This window comes from Scyliorhinus torazame, chromosome 1 (assembly GCF_047496885.1).
Source record: "Scyliorhinus torazame isolate Kashiwa2021f chromosome 1, sScyTor2.1, whole genome shotgun sequence".
Taxonomy (NCBI): domain Eukaryota; kingdom Metazoa; phylum Chordata; class Chondrichthyes; order Carcharhiniformes; family Scyliorhinidae; genus Scyliorhinus; species Scyliorhinus torazame.
The window spans coordinates 269,118,162-269,137,877 of NC_092707.1; the positions used below are offsets into that span (position 1 = coordinate 269,118,162).

At 42.5% G+C, this 19,716-nt stretch overlaps 1 protein-coding gene across 3 annotated transcripts in view; it reads right to left on the minus strand.

Moving 5' to 3' along the window:
- Window positions 1–2,678: 2,678 nt before the first annotated feature.
- Window positions 2,679–19,716, minus strand: part of gpcpd1 (glycerophosphocholine phosphodiesterase 1) — a 93,724-nt gene continuing 76,686 nt past the window's right edge. For all 3 annotated transcript variants that reach the window (XM_072505955.1, XM_072505945.1, XM_072505961.1), the window contains 7 exons: window positions 13,947–13,986; window positions 12,119–12,180; window positions 11,671–11,736; window positions 9,402–9,538; window positions 8,193–8,328; window positions 7,922–8,082; window positions 2,679–3,901 (listed from right to left, as the gene is read on the minus strand). In XM_072505955.1, the coding sequence (XP_072362056.1) occupies window positions 3,661–3,901; window positions 7,922–8,082; window positions 8,193–8,328; window positions 9,402–9,538; window positions 11,671–11,736; window positions 12,119–12,180; window positions 13,947–13,986 (843 nt within the window). In that variant the 3' untranslated portion in view covers window positions 2,679–3,660. The remainder of the gene's footprint in view (window positions 3,902–7,921; window positions 8,083–8,192; window positions 8,329–9,401; window positions 9,539–11,670; window positions 11,737–12,118; window positions 12,181–13,946; window positions 13,987–19,716) is intronic.

Sequence of the window (19,716 nt, forward strand, 5' to 3'; positions counted from 1 at the left end):
TTTCTTTGGGGTCGGTTTGCAGGATTGAGGGAGCTGGAAGCAAAGTATGGGCTGAAGCAGGGAGAAGTGTTTAGGTGCATGCAGGTTCGGGATTTTGCCAGGAAGGAGATACAGAGCTTCCAGAGGAACCGGCCTCCACATTGCTGGAGGAGGTGTTGACGACAAGGGGACTGGAGAAGGGGGCAGTGTCAGCGGTGTACAGAGCTATTCTGGAAGAGGATAAGGCACCACTGGAAGGGATCAAAGCGAGTGAATGCCTCCACCTCATGAGAGGTTGGGGCTGATACAGCTGAAGGTGGTATATAGAGCGCACCTCACAATGGCGAGGATGAGCCGATTTTTTGAAGGAATAGAGGAAGTGTGTGAGCATTTGGGGGGGGGGGGGGGGCGAATCACGTTCATATGTTTTGGTCCTGTCCAAAGCTAGGGGAGTACTGGAAGGTGTTTAGGGTAATGTCAAAGGTGGTGCGTGTGAAACTGGACCAGGGTCCCCAGGCCATATTCGGGGTGTCGGACCAGCCAGGGTTGGAAACGGGAGCGGAGGCAGATATCATAGCCTTTGCCTCGTTGATCGCCCGAAGGCGGATCCTGCTGGGATGGAGAGCAGCCTCTCCACCCAGTGCCCTGGCGTGGCGGGCGGGGGCCTGTTGGAATACGCGACCCTTGAGAAGGTTAAGTTCGAACGGAGGGGAAGCTCGGAGGGGTTCTACAAGTCTTGGGCACTATTTATTATGCACTTTCAAGAACTGGATAACATCTAACATTAGTTGGGGGGGGGGGGGGGGGGGGCTGTGTAGATTACGGGTGACTACGGGTAATCCCGGATTCCTTTTTGTCATTTGTTTATGTAAACATGCAGGCTGATGTTTGGGGGTTGGTGGGCGGATGGGATCGTTGTTATTATGGGGATTGACATATCTTGCTGATTACTGTTTATTGTTGATGGGTGTAAATGTGGGAGAAAATGTGAAAAAGGAGAATAAAAATATTTTTTTAAAAACACATGGCATAAATAACCATGATTTTATTTTATAAGAGTTAGGACAAGAACAAAGTTACAGTCAATTCATGCTTGACTACATATTTCCTGAGTATACAGAAGTAGTTTCAATCTTTTAATAAAATTCCAAAACTGCCTTTTCATGCACAGCAGAAGAGATTAAAATGCAGTTGCAAAGAACTATGGTTGACTATACGGATTAGCTCACCTGGTACATATGCACACAAATATTTCGTGAAAAAATATAGTTGAGCTGATTCAATTCTGCAATATTTAATTGCTTGGCAATGAAGAACTTGGTATTGGTGAAAAAAATAACATGCTATCAAATCTTTGTCTTGCACACATCAGGACAGACGCAAGAATATCAAATCTTAAAGGGAACACTACTTTACGTAAGAGGGTGCCGATTGGTTGGCAAGTGAATTCTGGTCACAGTGTTACCATGGGAACTGCGCCAGAGAACAGTTAACTGCTAAGCTTTTACTTAAATTCAAATCAGTTGATTTATCTGTTTTAAATTTAAACAAAAACTAGTCAGTTAAATGTTCTGTAGTGCATTCTCCATAGCAACACTTTACCCTCTTGTTACGCAGTAAAAATTGCTTCCTCGGAGATTTGGTATTCTTGCACCTGTCCTTTCAGGATCAGAACTGAAACACCTCTTTTAGATTAAAATCCTAGGAAGAACTTTTTAGACAGACCTGGCTCATCTCAATTATATTATCTGTACCCAAAGCACAAGGTATTCCTCGTCTCCTCCCACAAGTTGTCCTATGACCTGTTTAGCCAGATTCAAACACAATATCCCTCAAATTATCTACACCCCAGTTGTCCTTTAAACATAAACAATATTCCATTAGCAAAGCAGTTCATCTGCAAAATAAATTACCACTTTTATGACCCCTTAATCACAGCTTTGACATACTGTCTGTATGTAAAAACCCAGGTTTTAATAACATTACTGAAACAAAAATAAAATGACAATTTCTTACATTCATCACATCATGCAAATATGGACTCAACAGTAGATAGTGAAAAAGATTACTTAGATGATTTATATTGTGGTAAGGTTCAAGTAGGGGCAGCACAGTGGTAAGCACTGCTGCCTCACAGCACCGAGGAGCCAGGTTTGATTCCAGCCCCAGATCAATGTCCGTGTGGAGTTTGCACATTTCCCCCATCTGCTTAGGTCTCACCCCCACAACCCAAAGATGTGCAGGGTAGGTGGATTGACCATGCTAAATTGCCCTTTAATTGGGAGAATAATAATTGGGCACTCTAAATTTAAAAAAAATAAAAATCAAGCAACATCTAGGCAAGAAATGAGATTATAAAGTTGCTCAAATTTTGATCAGAGCTCAAATTAGAATGCTTACCCAAATTGTAATACAATTTACTACATATACAATCTTTTATTCAATAATTTTGGATGCTGTGGAAATAAAATTATTAAAATCCAAAGTTACGCAGTGTTTTTTGCCCAGTTGAAGTAGTGCAATACCATTCCATGACTACAAGCATTAGCCTATACAGCTGTAAGACGTATTTAACTTTCATAAACTTTGCTGAATAAGAACTGCAACTCTGAACTGAATTATTGTTCCAATTCCATGCATGTATAGCATATTTCTTTTCAATTTTACTTCATGAATTACATGGACACAGTCACTCACTATTCTTAAAACACAAAATATTTTAATAGCAAATTTACTATTTGTACAATAAGTCAAATATTTACGAAAGGTGCGATTGCAAGAGCTGTATTCATTCTTCAGCTATGGTCTGTGTAACATAAATATGGAGTAATGGATTTTTAGAAACCAATAACATATGAAAGTACAGCTGACATTTTTACACTAAGTTTAAACTACAAGATTACTTTCATAATACTTTAATTATGCAGTTAGTATTCTATTACATGGTTCTGTTCCTTGCAACATGATTTAGCTCATTAAAACACCAGACGGTGTTCCACAAGATAAAATATTGAAGCCAGTACCCAACTACTTATACAATAAGCTTTTGTTGCATGGACAACTGAGACTTTACCTTGCATACATTTTTACAATACCCAACGTAAAAAAATAATTCAGCCAATGCAAACCAACAATTGGCCTCCATCTAGAAATACTTTACATATTTCTGATTATTAAGAGATGTCAAGAAAATCTAAAGTAATCATTTTTTCATAAAATGTACACTTTATGGCAAAGGAAGGAATATGTTTATTACACCCATGAAGCAGCCCATATATTACAATAGGTTGGTGATTGTAGTAAATACATCACTTTCCTATTCTATTTGATAGTTTCCATGAAAACAATTGAGCTTTTCTCCCCCAAAGTAGAAAACTAGTCAGAATTGAAATGCATGCATTCAAATCGGAAATCAATGCACAAACTACAGACGGTAACAGAATAAATGTACAATGTAAACATTGATGCCATTTCATAATGCAAATGCCCCCACCATAATAAAACACAAATGGCACACACATATTACAAAATAAAAAGCTATCTTCCCTCTGAAGGAACTGCATATACAATAACCCCAAAGATTAAAAAAATAAGCAATATGAAAATAAAGGAACTAACTTATTGTTCATACCAATGTGGATTGAAACATTAGAATGTGGAAGGATAAAAATGGAGGACAAATCAAAATGAACTGCAACTTTGCCCAGAGTCAGATTCTGTACTGTATGCTTCTTGTTCACAGCTCGTTATTTCACTTGGATAACTGCTCCCATTGAAGTTCTCCACTGGAATTTGACAATTAAAATGGTTGACATCAGAACAAGTGCAATCAACAAATGTCTCCTCTGACAATTGTTGCTTCAATTCCTCCAATTCTTCTACTTGGAAGATATTTGTCTGTCCCAGTAGAAAGTCACAGATCCTGGTTTAAAATGAGTAAAAACATTTGTAATAGCTTCACAGGTAAACTTCTAAAAAATACCATTGCAATTTAGAAAAGAATGGTTCAACTTATCAGGAAGGTCTTAGCTTTCAAATCTCAGTCGATACAGAGTTCAATAATTTCAGAGCACTGCAATTGACCGTATGCCACTGACTTTGGAAGGGAAAAAAAACAGCCACAATCCCAACTTACTATTAAATAGTGGCTGCTGGAAAAGTGGGCTTGTGGCAATCTGATGAAGACCAGGATTGATGCCGTTGCCCATGACAATTGAGTAACTCCCCAAAATTCACGGCCATGACTCATGTGAAGCCGAGCCAGGTTCGGGGGGGAATTGGTGTGGATCTTTATAGTGGTGGCAAATGTAATGTGACAACGCACTTAATTGAGCGTTTTGAAATAAACAACAGGACAATGTGGGATATGGACTTCAGTTAAAAAAAATGGAACATTGTGATGTGGAAAAATATGCAATCAAAGAAAAGGATTGTGCCGATTTATTTTCTGGTAAAGAACCAGAATATACAATGAAAATAAGGAGAAGAGATATTGTGCAACCATTGAAGAGGAAGAACCATGGCAAACAAATATACGATTGGACTTCCAGTGGCAGGCATTGAGTGAGCTGTCGCACATCTGAGGACTCTCACTTAAGGTGGATTTTTTTGGTCTTTTCCCCACCCGAAGGGCAAAGAATTTGAGGGCAAGAGGTATAGGAGTGGGTGGATTTGCACCATTCCCGGGTGGTGGACAGGGTGGGGAGGAGAGGACAGAAACAGCGCCCGCAGTGGAGATTGGATATGGGGTTGCTGGCAGATGAGGTGGTGTGTGAGTGGGTGACGGCTGCCATTCAGAGTTAGGTGGAGCTAAACGACACGTGGGAGGTCATGGCCGCCACGCTGTGGGAGGCACTTGAGGCAGTAGTCAGGGGGCAGTTTATATCAATCTGGGCACATAGGGAGAAAACGGAGCGGGAGGGGAGGGCTAGATTGGTGGAAGAGATTGAGGAGGTACAGAGCTGTTGAAGGAGAGGCAGAGGCTCCAGATGGAGTTTGGACTAGTTTCTACGAGGAAGGCGGTGGGGCAGCAACAAAGGGCATTATATGAGTATGGGGAGAAGGCGAGTAGGATATTGGCCCATCAGTTGAGAAAGCAGAGGGAGATGGAGAGTATGGGGACGATGCAGGCAAGGCCCCGGGGCCCCACAGGTTCCTGGTAGAGGTCTATAAAAAGGTTGGGACGGACCTGGGGCCACTGCTGGTGAGGGCGTATAATGAGGCAAGGAAGAGGGGGTGGGGGGGAAAGGGGAAGAGGAGGGAAACAACGTCTCTCTACACTGTCGCAGGCTTCCATCTCTTAAAATAGGATAATGATCCGGAGTAGTGCGGGCCGTACTGCCCGGTATCATTATTGAACGCAAGACGCCAAGTTGTTGCCATTAAGAATGGAGGAATGTGTCCCGGAGGTGATAGGTGAAGTTCAAACGGGTTTTGTGAAGGGGAGGCAGCTATTGACGAATGTGAGGAGGCTGCTCAATGTAATCATGACGCCTCTGGAATGGCAGGAGGTGGAGGTAGTGGTGGCAATGGACGCGGAGAAGTCGCTTGGTCGGGTGGAGTGGGAGTATCTGTTGGAGGTGTTGGGGTGGTTCGGGTTCGGGCAGGGGTTGTAGATTGGGGCTGGCTGCTATACAAAAGGTGCCGGTTGCGAGCGCGTGGTCGAACAGAGTGAGTTTGGGGTACTTCGGGCTCATTCGTGGGATGAGGCAGGGGTGCCTGCTCCCCCCCTCCATTGCTCTTCGCCTTGGCAATCAAGCCATTGGCAATGGCACTTGGGGCGTCAAGGGACTGGAGTGTGATTTGGGTGGGGGGTCAAGCAAAGGGGCTCATTGTATGCGAATGACCTGCTACTGTATATTTTGGATCCAGTGTGTAACATTGGAGGCACCATGGAAATCCTGGGAGAGTTTGGCCGGCTCTCGGGATACAAATTGAACATGGGAAAAAGCGAGGTGTTCCCGATTGAGACCAGAGGGCTGGAAAGGAGACATGGCGGGTTTCCGTTTAGGATGGTGGGGGCGGTTTTAGGTATTTGGGTATCCCAGGTGGCGCGGAGCTGGGCGTAGTTGCACAAGTTGAACCTGGCTCGGTTGGTGGAGCAGATGAGGGTGGACTTCAAGAGGTGGGACGTGCCGCTGCTGTCAGGACGGGTGCAGACAGTAAAAGTGAGGCTGCTGCCAAGGTTGCTGTTAGTGTTTCAGAATCTCCTAATCTTCATCCCCAAGTCATTTCTTTGGAAGGTTAATGGGCTGATCCCTGGATTTGTATTGGCGGGGAAGACCACATGGTTTAGGAGAGCTTTCTTGGAGCTGAGGTGATTGGGCGGGGATGGTGCTGTCGTTGCCGAACAGGACAAATTACTACTAAGTGCCGAACATTGCTATGGTTAGGAAATGGGCCGTGGGGTCGGGACAGATGGAGACGGCATCATGTAGGGGTACGTGTTTTAAGGGTTTTGTTGTTTGCACCTTTACCGTTCTCGTCGGACAGGTACTCCATGAGTCCAGTATTGGTGTCAGCCCCAAGGATGTGGTGGCAGCGGCTTCGGGCATCTGAGGTTGGAGGGTGCCTCAGTGTGGGCACCGGCTAGTGGTGACCATAGGTTTGCACTGGCAGGGCTGGATGCAAGGTTTCAGGGGCGGCGGCAGGCAGGACCTCAGCGCTTTAGCGATCTGTTTATAGGGGGCAAATTAGTGAAGCTGGAGGACCTGGAGGAAGAGTATGGGTTGCCCAGGGGGAATTGCTTTAGGTACCTGCAGTTTTGGGACTTTGTAAGAAGAGAGGTGCCACCCTTTCCTGGGCTGCTGCCCCTGGGGTTATAGGGCAATGTGCAGTCGAAGGACGACAGGGGAGGGGGAGGTGTCAGATGTTCACAAGGGGTTGATGGAGTGGGAGGGAGCCCTGGTGGGGGGTATGAAGTGTAAATGGGAGGAGCTGGGAGCCGAGATGTGGGCAGAGGCCATGCGGAGGGTGAACGCGTCTTCGTCATGTGCAAGGCTAAGCCTCATCCAGTTCAAGGTACATAGGGTTCATATGTATTCTTTGAGGGGATATAGAGGATAGGTGTGGGCAATGCACAGGGGGGGGGGCCTGCGAATCACGTCCACATGTTCTGGGTGAGACCAAGAGTGAGGGGGGAGTTCTCAGACGTGATGTCCGAGGTGCTGAGTGTGGAGGTGATCCCGAGTCCAGAGGTGGCGATATTTGTGGTTTGAAGACCTGGAGTCCAGGGGCGAGAGAGGCCGATGTTTTGGCCTTTGCCTCCCTTGTAGCCCGGAGACAGATTTTGCTCAAAGGAAAATGATTCTGATGATTTATTTTCTGGTAAAGGACTTAAATATACAATGAAACTAGGAGGAAAGAAACTGCACAACTATTGAAGAGGATGAACATGGCAAAATAATGCATCAGGCATAAATACAGGAATGCTAGCCTTAAAGAAATGTACAGCCTAATATCCAGCTTAAATAGCTCCAAGTCTTTACAAGAATAATGGAATTTAATGTTCACATTTCACTGTCACAAAGAATTACAGAGACCATTTTGTGTCAAGATGTTGGAGGAATAAACAAACTAGAATTACAGGCGGATTAAGAATATATTTGAAATACAAACAGGTGGATTCTGCACCTACAGTAAACTGAAGGGGAGTTAGTTCATTTGCTCTATGGCTTGGATTTAAAGACAGCATGAGTTTTAAGCTTTATTTTTGCTATATATAAGCAATGTATTTTAGCATTAAGTTTGCAAATTATTTTGGTGTATTGAAGTACGAGTTCTTTGAGAAGGTAGTACTTTCTCAGGCCAATAGGAACAGGCTGGAAATAGTGGCAGTTAGGGACATGCTATTCTAACAATGCTAACAAAACAAAGGCTGATTCATTGATTTTAATGGCGATATTAAATTTGGTACAATTCAATGTAATTGTTTTGATCTTACTTATCATAGATGAGGCCATCAATTCCACTCTCCTTCAGTATTCTCCTGTTTTCAAACTCATTGGTATCATCGCCCCAACAAAAAATGACTAATTCTTTTGACTTGGCTTGTTGAATATAGTCCAGATTTCGTAGCAAGTCCTCGGTGTGAACGTTAATTCCCTTTTAACAAAAAAATGTTTAAGCATTGAAGTAAATCAAGTTATTTGAAAACATAATATTAAAGTACCCTTTTACTTGGGCATGTGGAAATGTACAGGGCCAGTACTTACTAGAATGCTTTCCGACTGTGCAAAACTCATTGCAATTGGTGTGCTTTGGCACCGGAGATCCATAAGCTCTGGATAGGTGTTAGAATAACCTTGGGTCAAGAAAAGAACTGGATACCTGTTTTGCTTCTGCCTGATCCTGGGAAAATAAAATAGTTCAGTATTTAATTTTGGAAGAATCAAAACATTAACTTTCCCCTTTTTGCCATTTCCTTTCAGAAGATTAATGGAAAAGGGAAAATAATGTCTGTTGCTTCCAGCCTATCTCGAATGTCAGGTTCTAGGCACTGAGAAAGGCACACATGTTGCTGTGATATTATACTATGCTACTGGTGGCAGGTATAATTCATCTCTGGCACTGATGGTATACTATTGGTGTAAAAAGTGTTCAAACTTGTTCACCAGTTCTGAACTGTTGTCTGAGGAAGCATCAATGTTATGTGGCTGGATCACAAAACCCTCCGAAATCAAGTTTTGCTTATTTTACATCTGTGAAATTCAAGGTCGTCATGTCTGTTTAAGTGGAATACTTCTCCCATTCTTAATGCCATGAATCCATCACATACAGCTGGAAAAGAGGTTCTAGTCTCCATGACCAAAATCACAGACCAACGTCTCTAATTACACCCATGTGAATTTTTCCATTCATTCACCAAACATCCTTTTTCTATCAATGTCATTAATTTCGGAGTCCATGCCAGCTGGCAATTCATCTCCTGTTGTTACGTTTCACAAAAATGTGCTTCAATGAGTTGAGTGAAGGTGGACTATATGATTAGCGTCAAGTCCAAATCTAAATTCACATTATATGGCGAAGAAAGTTCCAAAGACAAAATTTTCCTCAGGCAAAGGTCAACTAGTAGCCTATTGCTGTCCAAAGTGCCTCTGGGATTAGTAATGCATGGAAAGACAAAACCAGCTACAACTGTTACTCCTGTTTTTCATCTGTTCAAGTGCGCACATGTGCATATAGGATGTTCTTATTATGTTGGACGAGGTCAGGATCAAGCTGCATTCCACCAGGAAAAAGATACTTCTGCAAGGTAGATGGCTAGTGATCTCAGAACCATTCTCAAGCAACAAGTCAACATTATCAGAAAAGGCAACTGGGTGGTGTTAAAAAATGCTTAATCTTAAAAAACTAGTCACCATAGTGATCAGATGTTATGTGGAGATAAGAATACTGAACCCAGATGTTTAAAATAAACTTACATTGAACAAACATCAGCAACAAATGAGGAGAACACGATCCTTCGATTGGATGCATTTTCCAAGGTACATTTTAGGATTATGTCAATAGCTTGATTCATGTCCAAATAGGATGGCAAGTTGCCTTCCCAGGTACCATCCTACAAACAGGAGAAAATACACAACTAATAGGGATGTCAGAATTTTAAACTGGCTTTAGTTAATATTGACAGATAATGCAGTTAAACAGTAATTGATAAGCAGTGCAAAAAGCAAAACCTCAAATATAACATCGTACAATACGAGTCACAGTGCCCTTTAGCCATTACTGCAGAGACTTAAGGCACGCTAAACCTTCCTATTAAAATCAAAACTAAGTCTAAAAAGATTAAGTCGGGTATGTATTTTCCCATTCCATCCTCCCAGTTCTTTTCTGCTTAAATAGAAGATTGCCACACTGGTAAGCCACAAGATCATGCAACAAAATTGATTAGATGAATAAGCACAGGGGTAGGCTATTCAGCTCCTCTAGCCTGCTCCGCCATTTAATGGCTGATATTAGTAACCCTATACCTGCAACCTGCTTACCCTCGATAACCTATCACGCCCTTGCTATCCACCTCGGTCTTAAAAATATTCCAAGACTCTGCTTCCACCACCTTCCCAGGAAGAAAGTTCCAAAGACGATGACTCAGTGAAAAAAATGTGATCATCCCTATTTTAAACAGGTGTTTCCTTATTTTTAAAACAGTGTTCGAGATTCTCCCACAAAAGGAGATTTACCAGGACGCTGCCTGGATTGGAGGGTAGGTCTTATGAGGAAAGGTTGAGGGAGTTAGGGCTTTTCTCATTGGAGTGAAGGAGGATGAGAGGCGACTTAATTGAGGTGTATAACATGATGAGAGGGATAGATAGAGTGGACGTTCAGTTACTTTTTCCTCGGGTGGATGAAGCTGTTACAAGGGGGCATAACTATAAGGTTCATGGTGGAAGATATAGGAGGGATGTCAGAGGTAGGTTCTTTACTCAGTGGTTGGGGCGTGGAACGCACTCCCAGCTATGGTAGCGGAGTCGGACACTTTAGGAACTTTCAAGCGGTTATTAGATAGGCATATGGAATGCACTAGAATGATTGGGAGTAGGTTGATTTGATCTTAGTTTCAGATTAGTTGGGCACAACATCGTGGTGCTGTACAGTTCTATGTTCTATGAAACATCTGCGGCATATCCACCCTGTCTAGACCCTTGAGGATCATGTTATTTCGTAGCAAATAGTGCAGAACTGCGATCAAAATGGTGCTGCAGGGTTGCATCTATTCAGGTCATATTGCAAATTAATTTCCCTGCAAGGTCAACAAATTGAAGATCTAAAGCAGGGTTTTTTCCAAACTCAGGGTTGCCAATCGGTTGTGGCATTCTTGCGAAAGAAGTCCCAAATGACTGCGACCGGCTTTTAAAGAAAGAGGTATGGCTTTGATTGTGCCAATACAAATCAGGATGCAAGACCGATGTGTGTTATATGCAGGGATTCATGTTTAAAACCTTCAAATCTTCAAAGGCATTTGAAGACTAAGCATGGCGTGCTTGAGGACATATCCCTTGATTTTCTTCAAAGGATGAAGCAAGAACTTGAATCATCAGCTAAAGTCCTTAGCAGAGAAGTAACATTGAATGACGAAGCAAGTAAGATCATGAGGACCAAGCAGGCTCACCTGCCACATTAAAGGTAAGCAATAATGGTGTGTTGCGAACGTCGGCCGGTTGGTAAAAGTGGGTCCCGGGAAAAAAAGTTTGAAAATCACTGATCCAAAATCTATGCTAGTTTTAAAAGCGGGTAGTAAAAATTCATGGAAGAATACCTGCTCGTCTTCAAATTATGCCATGGCTTCTTGTTTTAATATCTCATATGAAAATTTTGCCGTCAATAATGTAGCACTTCTCTCATGCTACAATAGAGTGGCAGCCTAGATTAGCTATTCAAATCACAATTTGTATTCTCAGCCTTCGGTGATTGAGGCAACAGTGCCACTGTCTGAAGTCAACATCTGCTAATCTACTGTGTCTAGTGATTGATTGCCAGTGTTCTCTTTTCCAGTCTGATAAAATTCCACAATTGCAATTCACTCCAGAAAATGACAAAAAAGAATGGCCAAACTAACAAATTAATGCTCATGAAAGGCTGCCCTGGGGCTCATCTTCAGCTTGTTGTTTTAACACTATCACGCTGTTGCATTGACCACAGTACAACAAAGACAACCTCAAAGTTGAGGTACTGAGAATTTATGTTACTTACTTTTAGCTGATAAGGCCATTTAACTTCAATGTTGAATCCAATATGTTCAGGCACACATGCTAAAACCTAAAAAGACCAAATTAAATTTTTAATTCATGCTAGAATGCACCAATGTTATCTGACCCACTAGAAAAAGTGCAAATTTCAGCAATGCTAAATAATAACTTTCTAAAACTGACCATTTAATTGCACAAGTAAATGAAAATTTGACAAGTGTAGAAACAAGACTACCTCTGAAATAATGGCATTTGGAGAGCACCATAAACCTTACTAAATTAAATCAATGCCTTTATACAAAGACCCTATGGTGAAAAGAATATGCCATGTGGTAGACCATTCTACTCATGAACACTGCCACAACTGGCATTTAAACTCTCGCATTTAAGAGATGGAAATGGTGCTCCATTGTATATTCTATACAATCAACATTTTGCACATCAAATTGTACCTGCTGCAAGGAAGGGAATGGCTGGTTTTCTGATGCATCATTTTCATCATCCATTGAATTTTCTAAGAAATTAAAATAAAGAACTTAGATGTGAATGTTGAACAAATTAGATCAAATACCTGCTTATAAAATTATGGATAAACCGAGCAATGGTTATTTAAAGACTATACAAATGTCAGTTCAATTAAATGAAAATCTGAAACAAATCAAGGTACAACTTTGACGTGTTTCAAGGGCTCATTTTCAAAAGGTGCCAAAAGATTAATGCACAGAATTGAAGATGTTTTTTGTTTAAGAAATATGAATTCAAGAAACTAGTTTCACAAAGTGAAAGCAATAATTGAATAACTATATTCACTTTTTTGCAGTGTTTGATATTTCTAATCCCCTGACCAGTAGACTCAGGTGACCTATTAATTCTATTACAGCTTTTTTGTTTTGAACCATGTACAAAGGTCAGTCTATGAAGCTGGTAGTTTTAGGGCTGGGCTGACATCATAAAATCTCAAGACAATCTTTCATGGCAAACTATTAATATTTATATTTTCCCTGATCCTGAGTTAGTGAGTCATGACCAAGTCGTAAAGTTCATTCTCAAGCAAAAATAAGTTTCTATGCTATATACTATGCTATACATTCCACTTATTTGGGTTTTGCAAAAATTAATGTTTCAAGAGGCATTGGAGGTATGTAAAGGAGATGGAAAACCAGAGGGAATACTGGTGTTTATTACCCTACAATAAATAAAATCCAGCGATTCTCAACTTATAAAATTTGATGCATCACAAACATCAACTCCTTTATTTTGCCTTTAATACTGCAAATCATCCCCACAGTAGTGCAGCAAGGCAAAAACTGCCATTAATATGGGTTTTAGATTCTGAATCTCATTGCACTGAATAAAGAATGGATTAAAGACATTAACTTGAGTGGGTTCAGAGAATAGAAATGGCGAGAATGAAGATTCAGAGGCTTTCAGCAGACACGTGAACTCCAATGAGATAACAGACTTGAAATCATTTCAACAATTTGATTTTTAAAAAGCCAACATAGGGCTTCCTTTTCTCAGTTTAAGACTGTTAATTTTCGATTGGTTGGCATTATAGACACCGGCAGCAACGGTGTTCCATAGCAAGCAATTTTGTTGGTAATAAACGATTAAATATGTATTTATTTCAAAGTATGAATGTCTTTTCAAATAACTGCATAGAATAAGATTTGCATTCTTGTTTGTGAATTTACAGAATAAAACGGTCCACAAAATCAGAGAATATTTTTGAATTCAAAAATCAGTCTCGTTAATTCTTAAACAAAAAATTTAGAGTACCCAATTCATCTTTTCCAATTAAGGGGCAATTTAGCGTCACCAATCCACCTACCAACATCTTTGGGTTGTGCGGGTGAAACCCACGCAAACACGGGGAGAATGTGCAAACTCCACACGGACAGTGACCCAGAGCCGGGATTGAACCTGGGACCTCGGCGCCGTGAGGCAGCAGGGTTAACCCACTGCGCCACCAAGCTGCCCAGTCTGGTTATTCTTGCAGAAATACTACAAATCACAAAAGGAATAAGAAAGCATGTTAAATGAACATTTGGAAAACCATTATGAAAATCGCTTATTGTCACAAGTAGACTTCAATGAAGTTACTGTGAAAAGCCCCTAGTCGCCACATTCCGGTGCCTGTTATGGGAATTGAACCGTGCTGCTGGCCTGCCTTGGTCTGCTTTCAAAGCCAGCGATTTAGCCCTGTGCTAAACAGCCCCTGATAGGATAGCTCTCTAAAGGATTTCAAAACGCAATACTAAAAACCAACTTTAGATGTACCTTTATCGTCATTCACCTTCAAAGCAGCCACATGAGCCAACTGAAAGATAAAAATGGTGTGCCACTGTATGAATAGTTCATTAAAGATTGCACTAACATATAACCTTGCTTATACAAGTATAAATGTGCATCCTGCATGTGTTTGACATTTACAAAATAAAGGCAAGAATCCAAACAAAATTTAAAACAAAAGACAATATTGAATGATTAGAATTTCTAACTTTTTCAGCCTCGAGGTTTCGGTTACAAGTGGCTTCACGGGGGAAAAAAAAGCGTGTAAAGAAAGCAAATGACTTGTGCAATAATTATCCTAAAGTAGCCTTGTAATTAATTAGCCAAGTCAATTCCTCTTGGTTTTAAAGGTTTCCCACACAAGGCATTATTTCCGTGTCTGCGTGGATTTCCTCTGGGTGCTCCGGTTTCCTCCCTCAAGTCCCGAAAGACGTGCTGTTAGGTAATTTGGACATTCTGACTTCTCCCAACATTGGATACAAGTCTGCGATTGGATAGAACTTGCTGAACAATCCCAAATGCACGGAGCTATAGAAGCATGGGCTGGTTGAAAATGGCCACTACTCTGCCTATTGTGAATAGCATGCTGTTTGATACAATCCGCCACTCACAAATGGACCCAACGCTACCACTTTCATACCTGAAAAGTGCCTAGTCTGCACTTGGAAGGGTAAGGTGCCTCAAAGGTTTCAGCAACAAATTAAGCTAGCTGTTTTGCACTGCTAATATGGAGTGGCAACAAGATTGCCATTTCCACTAACAGGATGCTGCAGTCAAGCCTATAATAATAATAATAATTTAAAAAAATCTTTATTGTCACAAGTAGGCTTACATTGAATGAAGTTACTGTGAAACACCCCTAGTCGCCACATTCCGGCACCAGTTCAGGTACACAGAGGGAGAATTCAGAATGTCCAAATTACCTAACAGCACATCTTTCGGGACTAGTGGGAGGAAACAGGAGCACCCGGAAGAAACCCACGCAGACACGGGGAGAACGTGCAGACTGCGCACATACAGTGACCCAGCCGGGAATCGAACATAGGACCCTGGCACTGTGAAGCCACAGTGCTAACGTGCTGCCCTACCATGGAGATAAATAATGTGGTGTATGAATTTCAGTGCCAGTGAAGTGGTGACAGGGCAAATGTCACAATGACTCGCAGGCAGATCGAATCAACACAGGCATCTAATCTCTGCAGGCAAAAGGAATATATCCAGGCATTGCACCTTATTCAATTAAACAATAATGTGGGGTGGGATGGGTGCAATAGTTCCGTTTCATTCTTCATACAACAGCTCGACCAGGGTCATCTCACCAATCAGCACCCCTTTCTCATGCAGTATAAATTGTTTCTCACTTTGAAATTTGACATTCTTGCATCTGTTCAGATGAATGCAAGAAATTCCAACATGTATTTTTTTTTTTTTTAGCAGTACTGAATGCCCAGTTAAGAGTGGAGGTTAAACTTAAAATTATTTATATTAATGTACAGAACATGAGGGAGAAAAAAGCTTGTAACTACAGGCTAGATGAAATTGCTTGATCACTATAGGCTAGATGAAATTGCAATTATTAAGTTTTGGTCGACAAAGACTTCAATAAATGGAGCTGACAGTGGAAATAATTTCACAGAAGAATAATGCTGCTTAAATACCAAAACAAAAGATTTTCTTTCAAAAGAGAAATTGAAACAGGCCGGGGCTCTTTTCTCTAGAATTAAAAGATTGACAGGCGACCTGAAAGAAAGTTTTTAAGACTATGAAGCGATTGACTAATGACTAAAGTAAACAGCGTGACCTTGTTTCTACTTGGGGAGGAATCCAAAGCTAGGGACCATAATAAGATGTGTGTCATGGGAAAGTCACTTTAAGAAATGTTTGTCTTCTCAAGTGGCTGCAGTGATGTCATTGTGTGGGTGGAGCTGGGCTCTGGCTCTGCTTTTACTTTCGTTTTGAGCTGGAAGATATTTTTGGCTCTGACTTTTAGTTCAGTTTTCAGAACTGCATTCAAACCAAGGAGATGTATTTTGGTCTCTCTCTGCACGCTAAAGAATGTGCCCAGATCACTTGATAATTTCAAAGTAATACCCATTTCTGTAAGGAATGCAAACCTACTGTCTTTGTTAAAAAGAGTCTTTCACTTATGGATATTGTTAGGGTTACCTATAGAGTACTGTATCTTTGGGGGTGGGTATCAGTGTTGATAGTTGATAAGATGTTTACTGTGTGTTTATAAAATGTTACCCGGATTCATAGAATAAACATTGTTTTATTTTAAGATACTTTAGATCTCTGTTGCATCACACCTGTAAAGTGGGCCCTTGTGCTCCCCATAACCAAAATCTATTAAAAGTTGTGGGTCAGGTGAACTCATGATATACTTTGGTGTTCTCTAAACTCTGGCCCATAATAATGGTTACTAATAAATGTAAGAATTCAGGTGAAACCTCATTCATTCAGGAGTGGTGAGAATGTGGAACCTGCAGCAAATGGAATGACTGAAACAAGGAGTAAGTACATAAGGCAGAAAGGAATATAGAAGAAGGATGCGCTGATAAACTAAGCTAAGATGAAGGATGAAATTAAGAGGAGTGGGAGGAGGTCCAGGTAGAACATGAACTCTATTATAACTGGTTGAGGTGAACAGTTTGTTCTTGTGCTGATAACAAAACAAAACCAGAGAAAATTCTGCTATTAGATGGCTTTAACTGGGGCTGTATTGTAATGCAAGAATGTTGTCAATGATGAAACAGAGACAGCTCTCATTTTGTGGTGAACAGAAGTGAAACAATAGAAACAAAACATTCTATCCTGTTTGTCCCTAACCAGGGTCACCTTCCGTACCACTCTGTGCATGTTTAAGAACATGATTGCAAACTTATATATTTAAGTTATGAGGCAAGACTCAGTTTATTGATATTTGAAGAAAAGGTGACAAAGAATATGATAGGAGTCTTAAAATCAGACAAGTTGGTCACTCCTGGTACCAGTTAGAGACAAGTGGCATAAAACTGGAAAGTTGAAGTAACAAGGAAAATTAAAAGAGCACCATCATATGCATCTTGGATACAGAACTGGCTCGGTCACAGGAGGCAAAGGGTAGCAGGAGAAAGGTGTTTTTCTGAATGGAAGGTTGTGACTCGTGGTGTTCCACAGGGAACAGTGCTGGGGCCTCTGTTGTTTGTAGTATACATGAACGATATGGAGGAAAATGTAGCTGGTCTAATTAGTAAGTTCACAGATGACACCAAGCTTGGTGGAGTGGCAGATAGTGTTGAGGTTTGTCAGAGGATACATCAAGACACAGATAAGTGGAAGACTTGGGCAGAGAAATGGCAAATGGATTTTAATCCAGACAAATACTTGAGGTAATGCATTTTGGTAGGTCTAACACGGAGGGAAAATATACCGTAATGGCAAAACTCTTAGGAATATAGAATGTCAGAAAGATCTGGGTGTGCAGGTCCACAGATCTTTGAAAGTGGCACCACAAGTGGACAAGGTAGTCAAGAAAGCATACGGAATTCTTGCCTTCATTGGACGGGGCATCGGGTATAAAAACTGGCAAGTCGTGCCGCAGTTGTAAAGAGCCTTGTTAAGGCCGCACTTGGAATATTGCACACAATTCTGGTCGCCACACTACCAAAAGGATGTGGAGGCTTTGGAGAGGGTGCAGAGGAGGTTTACCAGGATGTTGCTTGGTCTGGAGGGTGTTAGCTATGTGGAAAAGCTGAATAGATGTGGACTGTTTTCATTAGAACAACAGAAGTTGAGGGGTGACCTGATAGAGGCTACAAGATTGTGAGGGGCATGGATAGAGTGGATGGGCAGGCACTCTTTCCCAGGGTGGAGGGGTCAGTCACCAGGGGACATAGGTTTAAGGTTCATGGGGCAATGTTTTGAGGAGATGTGCAAGGCAGGATCTTTTTTTTTTCCACACAGAGGGTGGTGAGTGCCTGGAATGCATTGCCTGGGAGGTTGTGGAAGAAGATACATTAATGGCTTTCAAAAGGCATCTTGACAAATACATGGATAGGATGGGTAGAGGGATACAACACAAGGAAGTGCTGAGGGATTTGGCCACGGTTGGCATCATGTCCGGTACAGGCTTGGAGGGCCGAAGGGCCTGTTCCTGTGCTGTATTGTTCTTTATATGGAACAGATTCCTTGCAAATGCAATGTTGAGCCCTTTTTAAAAAAAAACCCATAAAGGTAATGGTAAGGGATTGGATCCCTGTGGAACTATTTTCCTGGCAGGGCAGTGAATGCAATCGAGGAGGAAGAAAGGGCAATGAGGCAAGGGAAAAGAGGGGTGTTGCCCCCGACGATGTCACAGGCAACGATTTCGCTGTTTTTTAAGCGGGACAAGAACCCGGAACTGTGTGGGTCCTACAGACCTATCTCCCTGGTGAATGTAGATGCCATGTTGCTGGCCAAAATCTTGTCCTCCAGGATCAAGGATTGTGTTCCGGACTTTATTGGGGAGGACCAGACGGGTTTTGTTCAGGGCAGGCAGTTGGTGGCCAATGTAAGAAGGCTGTTAAATGTGGTGGAGCACAGAGTTTCGCTCAATGCGGATGACCTGCTTCTGTACGTTTCGGACCCAATAGAGGGGATGGAAGAAATCGAGAGGACTCTAGGAGAATTTGGCCGGTTTTCGGGGTATAAGCTTAATATGGGAAAGAGTGAGATGTTGGTGGTCCAGGCGCGGGGACAGGAGAGACGATTGGGAGAGCTGCCGTTTAGGTTAGTAAAGGGAAGTTTTAGGTACCTAGGCATCCAAGTGGCGTGGGAATGGGACCGGCTGCATAAATTGAATCTGGCCCGGCTGGTGGACTAAATGAAGGACGATTTTCGGAGATGGGACACACTTCCGTCGTCTCTGGCTGGGAGGGTGCAAACAGCGAAGTTGACGGTCCACCCAAGATTCTTATTTGTATTTCAGTGTCTCCCCATCTTTATTTCGCGGTCTTACAGAGTGATCACGGGCTTCGTCTGGGCGGGCAAGACCCCACGAGTAAGGAAGGTAATGCTGGAGCGGAGTTGGGGAGAGGGTGGGCTGGCGCTGCCAGATTTTAGTAACTATTACTGGGCGGCAAATATAGCCATGATCAGGAAGTGGGTGGTGGTGGGGAGAGGGGAGGGTCAGCATGGGTGTGGATGGAGGCTGCTTCATGTAAGGGCACCCAGTTTGGGGGCACTGGTAACTGCGCTTCTGCCGTTCCCACCGGCACGGTACTCCACCAGTCCAGTGGTGGTGATGCGGCCCTGAGAGTTTGGGGGCCGTGGAGGCAGCATGTGGGAGCAGAGGAAGCATCTGTTTGGGCCCCAATCTGTGATGATAATCGGTTTGCCCCGGGAGAGTATGGACCGGCAGGGGGGGGGGGGAATTCCGGTTATAGAGGGGAGCAGGGATTGAGAGGATGGGGGATATGTTCATAGAGGGGAGCTTTCCGAGTAGGAGGGCGTTGGAGGAAACGTTTGGGTTGGTGAGGGGAAACAAATTCAGGTATCTGCAGATGCGGGACTTCCTTCGTAAACAGGTGTCAACCTCCCGCTCCTACCACTAAGGGGCTTCAGGACAGGGTAGTTTCCAGAGGGGGGTAGAAGAAGAGAGCGTCTCGGACATTTATAAGGAGCTCATGGGGTCGGAGGAGACGCAGACCGAGGAGCTGAAGCGCAAGTGGGAGGAGGGGCTGGGAGATGAGATAGAGGATGGTCTATGGGCAGACGCGTTGAGTAGAGTCAACGCGTC